The sequence below is a fragment of the Sinohyriopsis cumingii genome, chromosome 1, assembly GCF_028554795.1.
Source record: "Sinohyriopsis cumingii isolate HCF-2022 chromosome 1, ASM2855479v2, whole genome shotgun sequence".
Classification (NCBI taxonomy): Eukaryota; Metazoa; Mollusca; class Bivalvia; order Unionida; family Unionidae; genus Sinohyriopsis; species Sinohyriopsis cumingii.
Window position 1 is genome coordinate 54,628,737 of NC_142961.1, and position 20,890 is coordinate 54,649,626.

A 20,890-nucleotide genomic window follows, 5' to 3' on the forward strand; every position below is an offset into this window, starting at 1 on the left:
CTGTATAATTATTTATATCAAATCTATGTTGGTTCATGCATTTAGATACCTGCTGACTGGTTTGTCCAATATATTCTATGACACAATTATTACAGGTGATTAAATATATAACGTTCAATGTTACTACACAACTAGCTTCATAATCCATCCTAAATATGTGTGTGTGTGTGTGTGTTGCAGTGCAGCCAAGGAGAGATAGCTTTTGATTTACATAATGTAGCTACAGTACAAATAAGGTCTACTCAAATAATTAGTCATTAACCAGTGAAATCAGATTTAAAACTTAGTTAGTCTTACCAGTAATTACAAGTGAATTAAGACACTTAATCTTGCATAGGATACATCCATGAGATGGAAACTTTTTTTGTGGACAGAATTATGATTTAAAGGGATTAATGGAGGAGCATGTTCAAGACACTAATGCTGTGCTATGGGGACATTTTACCTCTATTGACAATGTTCACCACTGGATCAAAATTGATGAGGACTTTTGAATGTAAGACATGCTGACATGATCAATTTCTTTCTAGGCGCCAAGAGAGAAAATTGAGGAAGAAGGAGAGAAAAAACAACTATCAGCAGTTATAATTTTGTTTACTATTCATTTAACCCAACACCAGCCTAACTAATGACAATGACTGATACTTGTCTACATTATAAATAGACACTGTATTTACTCAACTTAAGTTGGGACATGAAACCAGTGTTTGCCTAACTCAAATGTGTTTAACTCTTACCCCTTTCACATTTCACTCCATTTTTCCTAGAAAAATGATCATTCATTGACGATATTTAATCAGATTTTCAGTATTACATTAATTGAATTGATCTGGAAGCATGTTCATTATTCTCCCCATGTAAGCAACAATTATTCAGCAAGCACTGCTTATGATATACTTTGTCGCTGTTTTAAAACATGGGTATGGGGTCATGGTTTGTTGCATAGCAAAGTGCTAATTTTACTTCCTGCAAATTATTTAACAATGGGGATTATGATAGTCACAAGTTAGATAAAATATTTCTCCCATTTTTTAAAACTGTTGCTGAAAATCTGTTTCTTAATGTCACTGATTAAGTTTTTAATAATAGTACAATCAGGGCTTGTAAGTAAAAATAATTGTGAGACATGATGTGATCATGCTCTATTTTAATTCATGTTATAACAAAGCATATTATAGCATTGTACTACTGTACTAATATTGTCCCAAAATATCAACCCATGTAAATTATAAAATGTCTATTTAATATAGCAATACAACGTTATCCATAAAAGGTCAAATCCTGACTCACTTGGAACAAACTTAATGTTTCTTTGTACAAAATTCACTGCATAAATAACTTCATTTTACTTGCACAGTGAATTCCATATAAAGTTCTCAAACTTGTATCAAGTTTTTACTCTTCATGACTCGATATTAGTCATAGGTGGTTTCTGATGTAGAAAAAGCCAAACATCCTTTGAGAAAACCACCAACCTTGGATGGGGTAACATTTATCTTTGCTAGTCGCAGAACCTTGGATAAAACTCAAGACTACAATCGATGAGTTTATGTCCAAGCACTGCCCTTTCCAAACCACAATAAATCCAACAGTATAATTTACCTTGAGGTAGTGGACCTGCATATATCCCTTTTCAGGATTCATCCCATTCTTGACATACTGCACTGTGGATCCATCCAGCATTATCTCTTGGCCCTTGTTTGGTCTGCAAAATAAAGTTAAATACTTCAATAAGGTGACCAGGCAATGTGGCTTTCTAAATTATCCTAATCTTAAAAACAAACCTGTTCATCCTTTGCTTTCTAAGATTTATTCTCTTTCTTTGTTTGGCTGGTTTGATTGGCTCCCTTAAGAAACAGAAGTGATGACCCAAAAGAAACACAACATGGCATCTCAATTAAACATCACTCATACCCAGACACAGTATAACACCATTTCAAGCTCTACTGCCACAGCAGAATTTTTTGACAGTTGTAATGATGGAGAAAGATGACATAAATGACATGCTGCATTTGCAACCTTCCTAGGACTTTGCAATTTTGTATTCAGCTTGTCTTATTTTGTGAGAGTTTGGTATACACTGTCTTATTTAGTGAGAGTTTGGAATACACTGTCTTATTTAGTGAGAGTTTGGAATACACTGTCTTATTTAGTGAGAGCTTGGTATACACTGTCTTATTTAGAGAGAGTTTGGTATACACTCTTATTTGGTGAGAGTTTGGTATACACTGTCTTATTTAGTGAGAGTTTGGAATACACTGTCTTATTTAGTGAGAGTTTGGAATACACTGTCTTATTTAGTGAGAGCTTGGTATACACTGTGGTTTTTTAAAACCCTTCAACCTTATAAGACAGACAGTCTAAGTCTTGAAATTGAGTCCGACTGCACGTTGATGCCATGTTTTTGTCTTCTGCATTCCTCTTCTAGAGGATATTTGGTAGAGCTATTGCACCAAATTTCAATCCTGTGGCTATTGAAATAATCAAGATATAAACTGAAATTTAATCATCACCAGGACATGCCTAATTGGCTTTGTCTATTCAAGCAAGTCGTTTGGGATAGCAAAACATTTGACACAATTACATTGTCTTGTAAAATGTCACTGACAGCCTTTATTTTTTAAAGATTTTAGGCCTTATGACTTAGATGAAATTTATTAATAACAGCTACTCGTTCATTGCATAAGGTCTGTTTTTTTAAAATAAAACCACATATCTGATAGCTGTAAAAGAAAATGCTTCATGCAGCAAACTTTCTTACACACACTCTTCCTCTACACACAATGACCAGGTTGAGTTCAAAAGACTGCTGCATAGCAATAACCAGAAGGGCTGATTATACATAAAAATACAGTGCCCTCCAAATAAAAATTGTGAACTCCCTTTGTCAAAATCTGAGAAATCAGAGGCCAATTTCCCAGATGAACCAAAAGTGCTCAGATTTTAAGTTGTGATAAAGTGAAGATTATCAAATACATAATAAACCTTGGTCTGGACTTTCCCTTTAACCCATGTCACTGAAGCAAACTTATAACTACAGTAACCTATTTTGTATATTTTTTGTACATAAAGAAGCGTGACTCGAGGGCTCAGTATCTGAGAATACGGAGTAACCATGAGTCAATCTCCTACTCATTATCAAGTGAGTAAGTCAAGAGTCAGCTGCATCAAGAAGGGATCCTTTCTTTGTCCTCTGAACATTTTTGGAAAACTCCATTTTCATCCAGGTAATGTACCTGGTGTAAAACAGTACTTAACAACTATAGGTCGAATTCCTCAAAGGTTTGCCTCCTCAACAAAATGTTCCTGCAGACTTAACAAAAACAAAATCCATGACTCTTCCAAAATATTTTGTGCCATTTCACAAAATTCAATGACCATTTATTATATGAAATGAAACCGCTTATCAATCATAATTGTTTTGTGTTCAAAATGACCTTTTTAATCAGTGCTTGGTGCCTAATGAAATTAGCAGTTACCAATTTTCTGAACTCCATTACCAGAAATTCCATGACTTTTCCAAAACTATGCAAGGTTTAGGGAAATTCCATGACTTCTTTCGAGGCCCTTGAAATTTATTATTTAAATTCCAAAATGTTTCTAGGATTCCAGGACCTGCATGAACCATGTCAACAATTTCTATTTTCTCATCCATCTCCCATTTCTAATATTTTCCTCTGCTCGGCAACCTTGTAGCAGCATGCAAAAATGCTACCAGCCTGCCATCACATATTTTGCTTTGAATACTGAACTTCTGCTCGCCTTATATGTCAAAGAAACAACACATCCTTTACTTTGAACACTGTACTTTTATTCAGGTCATATATGTCAAACAAAACAACACAGCCTTTGCTTTTAATACTGAACTTCTACTTAGCTCATATATGTCAATGAAACAACACATCCTTTACTTTGAATACTGTACTTTTATTCAGGTCATATATGTCAAACAAAACAACACGGCCTTTGCTTTGAATACTGTACTTTTATTCAGTTCATATATGTCAAACAAAACAACACATCCTTTACTTTGAATACTGAACTTCTACTTGGCTCATATATGTCAAACAAAACAATACATCCTTTACTTTGAATACTGTACTTTTATTCAGGTCATATATGTCAAACAAAACAACATGGCCTTTGCTTTGAATACTGTACTTTTATTCAGTTCATATATGTCAAACAAAACAACACATCCTTTGCTTTGAATACTGAACTTCTACTTGGCTCATACATGTCAAACAAAACAATACATCCTTTGCTTTGAATACTGAACTTTAGTCAATTTAGATAAAAGATTCTGTTGAATGTTCAAACTCTTAGCTTGCCTACCATTAGTAACAAATTATTTTTATGATGACATAGCTATTGTGTCACAGACGGAGACTCCCATTCTATAAATGGCCACCTACCATACACCCTCAACAAGAATTCATAAGCTTAAATATGGCTCTAAAAACGAAAGATAATAATTTTAAAAACAAAAACAAAAAATAATAAATACAATTTTAAGGAATTGCAATTACAACAGTATATTAAAAACATTCTGAGTTTATCATGGTATAAATTATCAGTTGCCAACTCACACAGCTTACATGAAACCCTTCAGTCATGATAAACTCAGAAAAAAACATCAAACTCTTTAATGCCTCAATTAAACACTTCCATGTTTTCATATAAGAGTTGATCAAACATATAGTCCTCAAACAACACATTATTTTACATATCTAATCGCACATCAGAATTTTTTTGAAGACATTAGAAACCTGATTCAGATATATAACTGAAAATGTAAAATTAACAAGAAACAGAAAGATTAAAAAAAATGACAAAATTAGGATATCATTTTAATGGCAGGCCTAATGCTATAAACTACAAATGGGAATCTCAATCTGTTTGACATTTCATGTGTAGTACAAAGATTTCATCAATATTTATTAACTAGATTAGGAGATATATAGCAGATCTCAAATGGGTAATGACTTAATACTGAACTTACGAAACGCATTGAATAATGTCTAGCTTTTTCAAACCTTCACGAGCAAAAGCTGGACATTATTTAATGAGTTTCATAAATTTAATATTAAATCATTACCCATATGAGACTTTTTATCACGTAGTTTATTTCAGTAAAAATTACTTAGATAAAAAGAAGAATGAATAATTTAGTTCATTCTGACATACACTGTGCCTATTATTTCTTTTGTATAAAAAAATAGTCCCAAACAAAGTTGAAATAGTAAAAGCATATTATACATTTTTGCTAACTATAAATCAAAGAATAAACATCCATACAAATAAACAGAACATTTTACAAAAGACAAAACATTTGTCAACACAAAATGTTCAATGCATGTGATGTCACATTGTTTGATATGTTGCACAGTACAAGTTTGAGTTGACCTACAAAACAAAGTGACAGTGTTTACGTTGAAATTTTACATCACAACTAAACATTACATTGTTGCAATATTTTTGTGAAAAAAAGATTACTGGATGTAGAAATATACATATTTACTGTAATGTATTTATGACCAGATATTTACAGTATTTGATTTGGAACATTAGTTTGTACAGAAGACGTAAACAAATATCTTTTTGTTTTTGAGTCAGACTTGCATCACATATATGCTGTGTAAATATGCTTTGGTTCTGTCAGTTGGGGAGACCGGGTTATGTCTACATTCTTCTGTGAAAAAAGGTGAGTTTATTTACTTCAATAAGTTCACATTTAAACCAAGCTTGTATATAGGGTGGAGTCCATGCTACAGATATACCGCTCATCCATCCCCACCCTCACCCTCGCTATCACCTGAGCAATACCCATAGTTTTACTTGTTATTGTTCTTGTTCCAGAGGTTTTTCCACTTTTCATGTTATGATATGTTATACATGACATAACAAACCCCTGTGGGGGTAAATTGACAATATTGAGAGAGACATGACCATTTTTTTCCCAATTCCCTTTTGTGAGTCAAATAAAAAAATGGTGGCCAAAAGTGTTCAATGACAACAAAAAAATCCTGAAGGTGGGGTTACAAAAGTTTTTCCATGATTGCAGCCAATCAGTCAAGAGACTACTGCACAATAATTTCATGAGCTTATTTGGACCAATCAGAATCACATAAAGTGACATCTTCACATGCAATAATATAAACAATAGTAAACTGCACACACTATAGGCAAAGTGTACCAACTATGAGTAAAGCTGTTGAATTGCCACTAAAATTCAACCTCCATGGAAAGTGCCAAATGACAATGCTTTGATGCACTGCATATTCATTTGACATTTAGCTGATAAAGAAATTGCTACTTTATAATCTTCTATGTTTGATGATGTTACGACATTGAAGACATACTGCTACAGCAATCAACAACACACCTCCTTTGTGTAGTACAATCAGAATACAATCTAAAAGCTTCGCAATCTACAATTATGGTAGAACAATGGTGATTTGAATGTGGGATACCTCTTTGACATGACTTGGAATTGTGTCAAGTAAACTGCAGAAATTGTTCATGGCCTGGGGGGAATATTTTTAAATGTACATTTAATCTTTTTTTTATCTTGCTAATCATTGATTGCATTGAGTCCAGATGTTCAGATATTGCATAAATCATGATATTGAATAATTCAGAGCCAAGTGATATGGGGGTCTCATGTCTACCTTTATTCTTTTCATTAAAAAAATTGTCAATATTTTATATCATTTGTGCAATTATAAATTGTCTCATTCCAACCTTTTGCTGAGAAATTTAAAGGATTTCACAAAAATACAAAGTTCTATGTACAAAAAATATATGATACATTTGATTATAATTTGAATGGATGGATGGTGTACAAGAAATCTGAGGAAACCAGAAACTATATAAATTGCCATAAATTCTAAATTTAACTAAAGTCAAAGAAATATGAAAGTTCTCGTGAACTACTTTTCATGGAGTTGTCTTCTTAACTAAATTCACTAAAGTATGAAATTTTAATTACAGTTGCCTACATGCAAGATTCTAGGACTAACATTGTCTAAGAAAGTGACGTAAATGCCAAACTTGACCCAAGTCAATGAAGCATGAAAATTTGGTCATTGTCAATGGTGACAAACTCAATAGGAGATATTTATATATATAGCTGCATGACCTATAGGCTCACAATGTCTGAAAGCCTGACCTAAATGCAAAATTTCAATAAGGTGTGAAAGAATGATGCTTCTTCCTTCATGTATATTTGATTTGTATTGTCTGCTTGACCTTAGTCCGAAACTGAAGTTGGAGTTTGGGCCTATGTGACTAATGTTGTTTTAAAAATTACATATGCTTGGGTCTGAGTTTAGGACCTTGGTTTTTTTTGTTGGAAATTCTATGGTCAACCTGCCTTTTGTCATGTTTGTAAGTTAGAAATAGGTTGTTTACTGATATTTAAGCTCAAGGTCTAGACATATTAGCAAAATTTAGAATGTCCTAGAAGCAAACCTGTTTATAAATTATATGGTAAACTGACCAAAACCATGGTCATCTTATTCTATATAAGGTTCTGAAGTAAAAAACAAATCTTCATTCCTGTCTTAAGATCAGTCTGTGATGGAATCAATTTTAGTTGTGTACAGTTATAATTTGAGGGAAATTATTTATTCATTAGAATTACGAAGTACTCACTGATATTTTAGACCAAAGCACTATTTTGGGATTATTGTAAATTCATTCAAAGACATTCTGGATTATAGCAATATGATACATAAAGACTGTTAGCACATTAGCACCTTCAAGACTACTGTTACAAAAACACATTTAAGATTTGAATTCATTCGGAATACCACTGGAATTCATTCAGAACAATACATACTTTTTGACTTCTCCCAGAACTTTTAGAATTATTTTGGATTTAATTCACAATACTGAAAGTTCCTCTTAAATTTTCACTATTTTTAATGTAGGGAATTAAACTATTAATTTATGACCACAGAGTTGAAACACTTCCTTGGTATAATTTTCGTGTTTTATTTTTTATTTAAATTTGGATAAAATTATTCAAATTAAAAATTTATGAATGCTTATATTCAAGAAAATGTTAACAATTGTAACTGGAAAGGCACCAACTTTGGAGCAGCACTGAAATGAGAATTTTGATAGTACTTCACTTCAACTACTACTACCACTTCTACCACTAATACATCATACTCATCCATTACTTATGACTATTACTACTTACACTACTATTTCTCCTCCTCCTTTAATATTACTACCCTTACCACTACATCTGCTATTAATATTACTTCTAATTTACTTACTACTACTGAAACTGCTAATACTTTGCTCATTCCTTCTATAGTTCATTCCATGCAGCATTACAAATAATATCTCTGTCTGTAACTCAGTGAAATTTTTAAGTCAACATCTTTAAATGTAAGTAAAATTACTTAATTCCTTTCGTACATGAACTATTTCAACACCACCTGTATCAACAGAGTAAAACTTGCCACTCATTACATGCTGAAACAGGGTGGTCCCTTTATGTCAAATTCTTGGATACTGCCATAACCTGAGAAAGAGTCTATTTCTTTATTAAAGAGTTATCAGCTTTCCTATTCGAACTCATCTGGTCATAATGTAGTTGCCTCCCTTTGATTTCTTTGCAGTATCAATAATTGGCTCTTTCAGAACTCAAAATATACATGATGGATTACATGTACACAGACCAGACATTACATAAATGGTGTTGTGCTGTATGTCAATATGAATTATCTTTAAATTATTTGTGCACAAAATAAATTTGGTAATATTTGCAACACTTGAAGATGTAACATGAAAATTCATTGAGAAAAACACATGTATCATTTGCAATGGTGTGTGGAATGAACTTTAGGCTGGTACATCCTATTACCGCATTGCTACTTGAAAACATACACAAGAGAGTGTCAGTATACTTTTCATTTTTATCCTACTGCATCAATACTTAACAAGCATGCCTTTCATCATGAATGATTTTGGCTCACCAAACCAAGGTGTCCTCTGATTGGAGGTACTTTAAGGAGAACATCCTATTACCATGGCAATTGAAAAATACAGTGACATCCATAGCATGGTGTTAAGTAATTTTGATACAAAACCTGGAATTATTATGCAATGGCAACACATCTAATAAAATGTTTCAAAATTAAATCAATAAATTTTTAATTAAGATCTCGGTATACCCAAGCTGTAGTAGATCCATTAAATAAGTGTGACTTATCATATTCTTATGTTATGTTACATTGCATATTTGTAGTTAACCCAACCACTGTATATGTTAATTATATGCCTCATGTCTAGAAAGCATCCTTTATGAACCTGAAGGGATGGCAGGGTTTATTAACTTGCCTTTTATGGTACTGACCTAAAACCTACACAAAAACAAAACTCACTAATGCTCCATTAATAGTCCGCCACAAGTCAGATAACAATTAATCACAAAAAGCTTAAGTCATGTCATCTATGCTGCATAGATTGCTTTTATTATGAAGCAAAGGATTTTCTGACATTATCTGGCATGATTTTACAAGTGAAATTAAAAGGACTGGATCTTGATATGGTATAAATGGGAATTGATCACTTACTTACAAGTGTATATTTAACGGAATTCATTTTTACTATGGCTAGAGTATTTCTTTCAACTGTTAAACAAGTGAACTTCTGGTAAATATGTTTGCATAAAGGCCATTCAGATGTGACACATGGTCACAACAGTTCTCACTCAAATGCCACTATAATAGGCATTTTATGCGGTAATGGGATGTCATAAACTAGTAGTTTAGCTATTACTACAACTACTACTATCACAACTTTTCTAATCACTACTGCTACTGCAGCTGTAGCTCCTCCTAAAACATTCTTACCTTAAAATGTGAAACCTTTCATCAGTATTGTGCAGCTCTGCTTTTAAGACTCTGTACTTTAGATAGTCTCTTATACCAAAATGATTAAGTCTCTCTTCTTCATTCCACTTAAATAAAAGAAGAAACTTTTAAATAAAAACCAAGCCCAGTAACATATTTTGCATTAAATAAACTAATTCTTCTATACTAAGCTGCCTCCCAGCAAATACTTTAAAAAAATGATGGTTCTTATTATTACAAATACTCCTTTAATTACAAAGTACACTTTACATACAGTGTGTGCAGTTTAATATTTTATGTATGACCAACATGTTAACATATCACTTTATGTGACACTGAACGGTCAAAAAGAAGCCCATGACATTTTTGCACTGTATTCTCTTTACTGATTGGCTGAGGTTGTAGGAATTTTTATAACCCTACCTTCTGAACATTTTGTTTTTACTTTTTCTATCAACATTTCAACAGCCTTTTATTGAATTGATTGCCCAAATGATAGTGAAGAGAAAAAAAAATCACATCTGTCTAAATAAGGCCAATTTACCCCACAGGGGGTCATTAGACCAAGTATAGCATACCATGTACTGAAAAAAGGCATAAAACCCCAAAACAAGAACAACAACAAATAAAACAAAGGGTATCAGATACTGATAGCGGGTAGTGGGGGGAGGGGTGGATGGTATACCCTAACATGGAATCCACCCTGTATACAAGCGCAGTTTAAATGTTAACTTTTTTAATATGCATAAATAAACTCACCTCTGTTGAAAGAAGAATGTGGACATAAATTGGTCTCCCAAATGACAGAAATGTACCCAGCCTTAGCATTTTTACATGGTAGAAATTAGCTAAACTTTCTTATGTGATGCAATTCCAACTCAAAATAAAATATTCTATGCCTAATGTGGTCTACTGTTCCAAGTCAAATAATGCAAATATCTGATAAAATGACATTACAGTAAATCTGGAATTTCAACATCCTGTAATCATCCCTTCAAATGAATACCCAACATCTGGAATGCTTAGTAGTGAAACGGACATACATTAAAGGTGAACATTGATTGTCTATCTTAACCCAAGTCAAACTATGTGACATCACAAGGAATTTCCATTGGACATTTCTGTGTAGATAAAATGATGTTGCCTGTGTCAAATGTTTTATTCATTCCGGAAGACTGTTGCTCTTCGATTCATTATTTGTAAAAAAATTTACTTTTAAATGTTAATGGTTATAGAAGGGCATCTGGAACTATTTTTTATGCATACCAAATGAAAAGTGCAGATTCAGAATGAATGAAATTATTTATTCTTATTTCTCACTCTTTCCATTAAAATATAAATTATGTGATAAACAGAATCTCGAATGGGTAATGATTTAATATTAAATTTATGAAACTTGTTGAATAATGTCCAGCTTTTGCTTGGAAAGGCTCTCAAAAACTGGACATTATTCAACTTGTTTCATAAATTCATTATTAAATCAATGCCTATTTGAGATCTTCTATTAAAACCTACACATTTCAATAGTGTTTTTTTAAAATACTTTTTTAAGCAGTAAGTGATGGGCTTATTCCTAATCATAAGTTTACACATGCACAAAAATTTGTTCAAAATGTGCTCAACTTAAAAGTTAATATTCTTTAAATGTTAAGAAAGCAGGACCTGGTGATATAGCCCAGTGTTCAATCAAGGATTCAATGATATTAGGTCAGTAGTCCCCAGATATTTTCTGAAGGAGGCATGTGCAACCATGTGCAACTTCCTCCAGGGTGACAGCTGGATAAGTGATTTTAAAAGCCAGATGCTATGATGTAAATAAAACTAGTTCATGAGACATAGGTTGCACATGTATATTCTGCAGGGATCAGTCAAAACTTTGATAAACCAATTTTAATATCATTCTATATTACTATTTTAACTACAATTATATCTATGCTTTTCCTGTTTTATGAATTTCATACTATGGAATTATATTGGAATAAATGTTAAAAAAATTTAAAATCAAATTTCCCAAATTCATCGTTTTGTGACATCATCAGCACTCTTCCCATATTCAAGGCTGCATCTACTGTTTAATTATTTTTTTTCATTTGGGTCATATGGCCCCTTACCTCTTGAAAAAGAAAGGCCAACAATGTGAGGTAGATAGGCCCATAGTTCATTATGAATTAACAAGAAAAATAAATCATCAAGTTGCCAATTATACACAAATTACACAAATTGTTTGTGCATATAATATTATTGATGTTTAAACTGTCAAAGAACAGTGCCTGAAAACCAAAATGCAACTTTCATCATACTCGTAATATCAACTAAAGAGCATTAATCTGTCCCCAAAATTCATGAAATAAAGATAAAATTTATTTTATGTACTCATTTAGATCAACAGTATTTTTCAAGCACATGCATAAATACCAAAAATGAGCATCAACATCACATGCTCAGATTTTTATTTATGAGAAGTTTCCATCTTCATGAGTAACATTTCAGTCTCTATGAAAATGCAAAAATTACCAAAGCAAAGAATCAACTGAAAAGGCTTGCATAGGTATAAAAATCATCACAGCAAAGAATCAACTGAAAAGGCTTGCATAGGTATAAAAATCATCACAGCAAAGAATCAAATGGAAAGGCTTGCATAGGTATAAAAATCATCACAGCAAAGAATCAAATGGAAAGGCTTGCATAGGTATAAAAATCATCACAGCAAAGAATCAACTGGAAAGGCTTGTATGGGTATGAAAATGATCACAGCAAAGAATCAACTGGAAAGGTTTGTATGGGTATGAAAATGATCACAGCATACAATCAAATGGAAAGGCTTGCATAGGTATAAAAATGATCACAGCAAAGAATCAACTGAAAAGGCTTGCATAGGTATAAAAATGATCACAGCAAAGAATCAACTGGAAAAGCTTGCATAGGTATAAAAATGATCACAACAAAGAATCAACTGAAAAGGCTTGCATAGGTATAAAAATGATCACAACAAAGAATCAACTGGAAAGGCTTGCATAGGTATAAAGATGATCACAGCAAAGAATCAACTGGAAAGGCTTGCATAGGTATAAAAATGATCACAGCAAAGAATCAACTGAAAAGGCTTGCATAGGTATAAAGATGATCACAGCAAAGAATCAACTGGAAAGGCTTGCATAGGTATAAAAATGATCACAACAAAGAATCAACTGAAAAGGTTTGCATAGGTATAAAGATGATCACAGCAAAGAATCAACTGAAAAGGCTTGCATAGGTATAAAAATGATCACAGCAAAGAATCAACTGGAAAGGCTTTCATAGGTATAAAAATGATCACAGCAAAGAATCAAATGGAAAGGCTTGCATAGGTTTAAAAATGATCACAGCAACGAATCAACTGAAAAGGCTTGCATAGGTATAAAAATGATCACAGCAAAGCATCACCTGGAAAGGATTTCATAGGTACAAAAATGATCACAACAAAGAATGAACTGGAAAGGATATCATAGGTAAACAAATTATCACAGCAAAGAATGAACTGGAAAGGCTTGCATAGGTATAAAAATGATCACAGCAAAGAATCAACTTGAAAGGATTTCATAGGTATAAAAATGATCACAGTAAAGAATCAACTGCAAAAACTTGCAAAGGTGTAAAAATGATCACAGCAAAGAATCAACTGGAAAGGCTTGCATAGGTATAAAAATGATCACAGCAAAGAATCAACTTGAAAGGATTTCATAGGTGTAAAAATGATCACAGTAAAGAATCAACTGGAAAAGCTTGCAAAGGTATAAAAATGATTGCAGCAAAGAATCAACTTGAAAGGATTTCATAGGTGTAAAAATGATCACAGCAAAGAATCAACTGGAAAGGACTGCATAGGTGTAAAAATGATCTGTGTACTGGACATGTTATGTACATCTATAGATGATAAGAGTCTGCTTACAGAGTTTCCTCCCTTTTCCCTTTCAAATGTACTCTTATGTTGTCTAATGGTGATAATTTCTCAATGCAGAGACATCTAAAGATGATGGTGTTTAGCTATCTTGGCTTATCCATAATAGATTTATGCAGAAATGTAATTATTCATATTATGAATGGAAGACTCTTAGATCATAAAAACGATCAACTGACATGCATGACTCACAATGGTTATTGATAATATACGTTCTTCTGAAATATATATTACCAGTTTTGGAGTTGAGACTCATGGCAAATCAACTCATTTTCCTATACATAGTTTATTTGACAAAGTCAATACCTGGGACATGAAGGTAGCACTTCTGAAACCAGAACCACAATGAAAGTTGATCAAATTCGTTTTGGTTGAGACAAAACTAATAATGATACTTGTAGCCATGGTAAATGGGACTATATCCCTCTCACTTAAGACAAAATACAATCATTTGCAAGAATGTTTAGTATAGCCTATGAAGACATAAAGAATGGTCTTTTCAAATATCTTCACAACGATCTTGACTTCTCCTGCAAAAAATAAGCTATAATATATCAGAATATAAGTTTAATTTTTCGGACTAGAGGCAAGGCTCCTAATATGATAACAATGCAACCTTCTTGGTGGGATAAAGAATGCAATATTGCAAAATAAATAAAATTACTTTTTACTATGCTTCATTAGTTACATTAGTCTGATAATATTGTTAGTGATGAACATTGTAAATAATAGCACATAGCAAAATAGTGATCTGTGAAAAATTCAGGTAGATGCTAACAAGTGGCAACATTGAAAACAATAAACACGAATTAAATATGTCTTACTGGATGGTATTCCTGTTTAAATCTGTTAATTCAGTTTCAGTGGAAGCCAATTTTTCTTAGTTAAATATGTTTCTTTCTTCGAGAATACTTTTTCAATCATAATACCTTAGGTGAACTACTACTACCTCACAAATCCAGACCTCCTAGATGCTACTTTTAGCTAAAGGGAGCTAAAAGTTGTCTGCCAACCTATGTTGTGGTAAGGCAGAGTGATCTCCCTTTAAATATAAGACCTGGCATCACAGTCTAAGAACCCTTCAGTTACTACTGGAGTGGAAGGTATGCTCTCCACAGATGTAACTGCAGGGAAGCCAGGAGGATATATGTGTATTATGGTTTGGTAAAATGTGTATTATGATGGGGTTTCTTTCTCAAAGAAACATTTTTGACTAGGTTTACTTGTTTCTTCTTTAAATAAGTTTGCCAATCATAGTACTTTTGGAGAATAGGTAAGAGGTGGAGGGAGGTACATCCCCTTACCTCAGAGATACCATCTCTGGTCCCCTAAGGTATGTAAAATATCTTCTAGGTAACCCGAGGGGACTCCATCTGTTGGAGCAAGGCTTCAAACAGGGAAGAAATGTTTCCCCCTACAAATCCATCTCAAGCTGTGAAGCTAAATTTTAAAAAGCTGTTGATCGAACTGTAAGGGTGACCTGTTTGAGCTGTGGATATAGGTCCTACCAGGTCGAATTGAGCCCTCTGCAATGACAGATTGCAGAAATAAAAGCTAGAGAATGTTGATCTCCATCCCACAGCCTGAATGATGTCTGTTAGCAAACAGTTCTGGTCGAATGCCATACTGGTGGCAACTGCTCATGAGCCAAAATGCATTAATAAGTTCATCTAATCTGGGGTTATTTCCCTATATTCTGAGTGAAAAACCCACTTTTTCAGGATGAGATATTTTGTGTTGATAGCTCCCCCTGTCCTGTCTTGAGAGGCAGAAAGAGGCATGATCTCCCTCGATGCAATGACTCTGTACAATTAAGGTACCACTTCAAAGCCCGAACTGAGTCTTGTAGGTGGCCTTCAGATCATGTGTCCAGATAAGACAGAACTTTCATGATAAAAGTGTCTGGTTAACCATGGAAGGAATGTGGTTCTTGGTGATGAAAGAGGATGCTGCCATAAGTAAGAATGACCTGTCTTGTCAGAACTCCATGTAATTCAGGTCTGCTGATAGGACATGCATTTCACTAATTCTGTCTGCAGTCACTAATACTATGAGGAAGCAAGTCTTTTAGGAAAGGTGTGCTAGAGATGCCCTTGAAATTGGTTTAAAGGTGTCTTGATCAAACCAGGCTAATATCCAAGATAGGTTCCACTTGTGCATAGGGTTAATGTTTTTTGGCCACGTATACTAAAAAAAAAAGTTGGTGAGTAGGTCAGATAAGTCCTTGTTTTGTCCAAAATCATTTCTTCCATGATGATGAAAGGTGTTAGCAATTGTATAGCAGTAACCTTTTATCAGGTGCAAAGTTTCTTTGAAGAGCCACAGGAAGTCAGCTATTTACAGTATAGATGCCAGAAGAGGTATGACATGTTTGTTTGTGCAACACTGGGTGAAAATGTACAATGTGCCTTCGTATGCTTTCAGAGTGGAGGGCCTTCTTGCTAGAGTGATTCTCTCACTGGTTGTGAGAATTGTTTATTTCTGAGGGCTTGTTTAATAAGATTCAAACATGCAATTTCCGTAGCTCTGAGTAGGAATGAAACTACTGCTGTTATGGTTGTTTGAATAGATGAGGGAAAATCCAAATTCTCAGAGGAGTTCCTGTTGTGAGTTTGATGAGGCTGTTGATCCATGACTTCTCCCATCTGAGTGGAGCAATGAGGATAAGGTGACACTCTGATTCTCTTGATTTTTGTATCAGAATCAGAGGTGCTGGAGGGTAGGCATATGCATCCAGGCCATTTCCAATCTATCAATAGAGTGTTGACTGCCCATGCTTCAAGTCTGGGACTGGAGATATGGCGGTTAGGAATTTGGTATTCCACCTTGTCACAAATAGGTCCAAAAAGGGTTGATAGCATCAGGTACATATATGAATGAAAATTGAGGAATGAAGAGACCATTCTATTTGTATTAGTTCATTGTTTTGGGACAAAGATTTGGTCAGCAGTCCTGGTATATGATGAATTTGTATGTGGATTTGTTACTGACAACACCACTTTAGAAAGTCCCACACCAAGACACAAAGGTCTTGGGACTTGGTTCCTGCTGCCATTTGAGATAAGTCACCACTTTAGGACTGGGTTCATCCTTGTCATTTGCGATAGGACACCACAGTAGAGTTGCCAGATAGAATGAAAACTCCCTTGTCATGCAAATATTCCTGCCACCAGTGAAACACTTACACAATGGCCATCATCTCCAGAATTTATTTATATGAAGATGTTTTTTCTTTGGCTAAACATGCACTGCTGGCTCCTGAAAAGATGGTAGTAGGTGGGCTTCCCTGCTTTCCATACTTGCATCAGTACAAACTGTCATCTGGGGAATTTTACTTGTTGATGTATACCCACCGTGAGCCGAGTTAGGTTGCCCAGATTCCGAAGATGGTACGTCAAATGTGTGCAGATGGTGAGAGGATGGTCCAGTGGGCAAACTTTAGGCCTCCATTCGGGCAGACGAATCATTTGCAAGGAATCCATAACAAGGTGACCTAGGACCATGAGGTCTGCTGTCACGTTGAGCAAGCCAAGAAGCTGAAGGAATTCCTGTGCCGATAGAATACCTCAAAAGTAAAGGTGCTACCATGGTTTGGATTTCAATGCCTAATTTTGAGGGAGACAAAATATGTTGTCTGTGTATTGAACTCCATACTTAGGAGAACAAATTATTGATATGATAATTGGTTAGATATTTCCTTGGTGATGAGAAGTCCATATTGGCAACATGGGTTATCATGTCTTGTTAGATCTAACTCAATGATGTTTCTGCAAGATGTCATCCAGGTAACTTGATGTTGCTGCCATAGAAATGATCTAGACATACACCGTTACTCGATTCATTAGACGAATGAAGACCCAGGGGCTGATGTTGAGAACCAATGGGAGTGCCCTGAATTATATTGTATTATATTATATTATATTGTACTATGCATATTAGGAAGCTGGCAAAGAGGAAAATGCCAATACTTCATTTACCACAAATTTAAATGTACCTATTGAGACTATGGACTCTAACAATTCAATGGACACTATGGTAAATTAAAAAGTTAACAGATTTTCAGGGTCTGTATGTGACTTTTCAGATGCTAATATATAAGAACATTTAACATAGGAAATAGGATGTCAAAATGATAAAAGTAGTATGAGACAATCTCAGTGTGTGCCCCATTACTGATGACATATAATTGATATGAAACTAAATACAAAAAGTTTTAACATAGGTCACTTAAATGTACAAGGGTATAGTGGGAAAAATAGACCAGATTAAGTTAATGTTGTCTTCCAAGGAAAATAATATACATGTTTTAGGACTTGCTGAAACAAAATTAAATGCTAACCACAATGATAATCTATTTCACTGTCAAGGCTTCAATAAACCATTACACAGGGACAGAAAGACAGCAAGGGGAAGTCTTGTTGTATACATTAGGGAAGATGTAAATGCAGAAAGGCGACCTGGCTTGGAGTCACATGAAATTGAGAGTATTTGGGAGGAAATTTCTCAAAACAATGCAAAATCATTCCTAGTTGGTTTAATGTGTAGGCCACCTTCCACCAAAGCAATTTGGAATGATAACTTTTTGAAACAAATGAAAAATGTTCGTGCACAGGAGAAAGAAACATATATACTAGGAGATATAAATAAGGACCTTCTCAATACTCAAATAAGGAACAACTGGATAGAATGAATTGAATCATTAGGCCTAGTCCAGCTGGTAAATGAACCCACAAGTGTAACAGAATATCAAGCACTCTTACTGATCACATTTATATGAACCTACTAGACAATGTGGCTTATGTTAATGTACCTAACGTTGGTCTTAGTGACCACTATCCTACTTTTTTGACAAGAAAGGTTAAACGCAAGAGAAATAAGAAAAATACACACAAAACTATCACTTACAGATCATTCCAAATTTTTAATGAGGAACAATTTCTTGATGACCTATATAAAATTCCATGGAATCCAAAATTTAGACGAGGCTGAGGGTGTGGACTGACTTATTTATGTATGTAGTCTCTAAGCATTCACCACTGAAAGTACATCAAGTGAAGAATGAAATCCAACCTAATTGGCTTACTACTGAAATCCTAGATGTTATGAAAACAGGAGACAAATTCAAGGCTATGGGAAACCATGCACAATATAAACTATTGAGAAACAAAATAACAAGTATGATTAACTTATATCAATCATTGCTTGAAAACAGAAACAGCAAATACAAACTCCATTTGGAAAGTCTTAAATGAACTCACTGGAGGAACACACAAAGATCAGACAAATAAAATTCACTCACTTCTGGAAAATTAAACCAGTCACTGATGACACCAACATTACATTACCACAAAGTTAAACGAACCAGTGATAGAAAACAACTTTAATGAACTGAAAAAGTTCTGCAGCAGCAAAATCCCTAAAGGGGTATGTTTTTCTATCCCACCAGTATCAAAAAACTTTGTTAAAAAATGTTTCAGTGATACCAAGAAAGCTATAAGACTTGATCAGATTGGTCCACAACTCATTAAATCTTCTGCCTCTGCTATTTCTGATAGTACAAGATTCATAATCAATTTAAGTATTGTAACCTCATCTGTCCCCAAAATATGGAAAACTGCAAAAGTAATGCCTATTCCCAAATCTGGTTCTAAGGATGATGCTGATAACTACTGGCCAATCTCAATACTACCAAACTCGTCAAAATTCACTGAAAAACATGTCCATGATTCATTCATGTTAGATTTAGCCAAACACTTGCTGTTACACCCTAATCAATCAGGCTTTAGACAGAAACATTCAATGTGAAACTGCCTTGATCTCCCTAACTGATAAATGGCTTCAAGCACTTGATCATGGTAGAATAATAATTTTTGCAGAGTTCAGGAAAGCTTTTGACATGGTGGATCATGAAATCCTTTTGAAGAAACTGAAAATTTACCAATGTGATGAAAGCACAGTTAGATGGTTTGCTTCATACTTAAGTGAGAGAGCAAAGCATGTTTATATAAATAATGTTCTGTCTGAACCTGGAACAATTAGATATAGTACCACAAGGCTCAATTCTAGGTCCATCATTGTTTATATTGTTCATTAACGACCTACCACTTTTACTAAGGGACTCAATATCATATACAGATCTGTATGCAGATGACACAAATTTGTAAAACATACAAGACACAAAGCATGAACTGGAAATTTCTTTACAAGACACCTTAAACAAACTGGACAACTGGTGAACATTCAATGGCATGGTGGTAAATACTGGTAAAACTAAAATATTATTTATCTCAATAATGGCAAAAAAGAACAAATCTTGATAGTGATTAACTATGTCTGACATGGAAGGATAAAAATTTACAAATAGTCTGTCATGACAGACTACTTGGTGTATTGGTAGATAATAACCTATCATGGACTGAACATATCAAACATATTAGTAAAAAAAGTTAATTCAAGTTTATGGCTTCTCAGTAGGATAAGGCATTTTCTCCCTGAAAAGCAAAGAAAAATATTTTATAAAAGTTACATACAACCCTATTTAGATTACTGTAATACAGTATGGGGTAATTCAAATGATAAAAACATAGCAAAGCTGGCACATCTTCAAAAATGAGCATTTGGGCTAATATCAATCCAGAAAGAAAGCAAGGAAAATTTAGCTGGTAAGTTAAAAATATTACCTATCAATGGTGATTGATGGTGCTTAAGTCATTGACTGGATGCAGAGTACTGTTTGTCTCTGGGACCAAAAAAAGTCTGGAATAAACAACAGGACCCTCTGTGCTATATCCACTATGGTATACAAAAACTATAGCTTTCAATGAGTGGAGCTTCAGTATGACGATTTTCAGAGGTTCATGTCCTATGAGTGGCCCTTGGATCCTTTTATTGATTTCCCATACTATCCCTGTATCAATGCTGTGGTTGTGGGAGGGAGGGAAATCAGTCTCCTGGGTGGTTTGTTTGTGGACTTCTTCAATCTGGCTGGTAAACAGAAGATAAGAAGGTAAACGTTGTGCTCTTAGCCTGGTTTTATGGTGGTCCTTCAAGAAAGTAAAGGCAGAGAGCACTGAGTTGCATT

The 20,890-nt window shown here is 34.1% G+C and overlaps 1 protein-coding gene across 6 annotated transcripts in view; it reads right to left on the bottom strand.

Moving 5' to 3' along the window:
• LOC149806892 (uncharacterized) overlaps positions 1-20,890 on the bottom strand; it is a 227,810-nt gene that overhangs the window by 156,456 nt on the left and 50,464 nt on the right. For 5 of the 6 annotated variants that reach the window (XR_016421237.1, XM_089959185.1, XM_089959176.1 and 2 more), the window contains exons 8-9: positions 9,873-9,979; positions 1,603-1,705 (exon numbers count right to left, since the gene is read on the bottom strand). Coding sequence is in view for 5 of the 6 variants with exons in the window: in XM_089959185.1 (XP_089815311.1) it covers positions 1,603-1,705; positions 9,873-9,979 (210 nt within the window). In the remaining variant the exon portion in view is untranslated. The remainder of the gene's footprint in view (positions 1-1,602; positions 1,706-9,872; positions 9,980-20,890) is intronic. The other variant, XM_089959217.1, reaches the window with a different exon arrangement.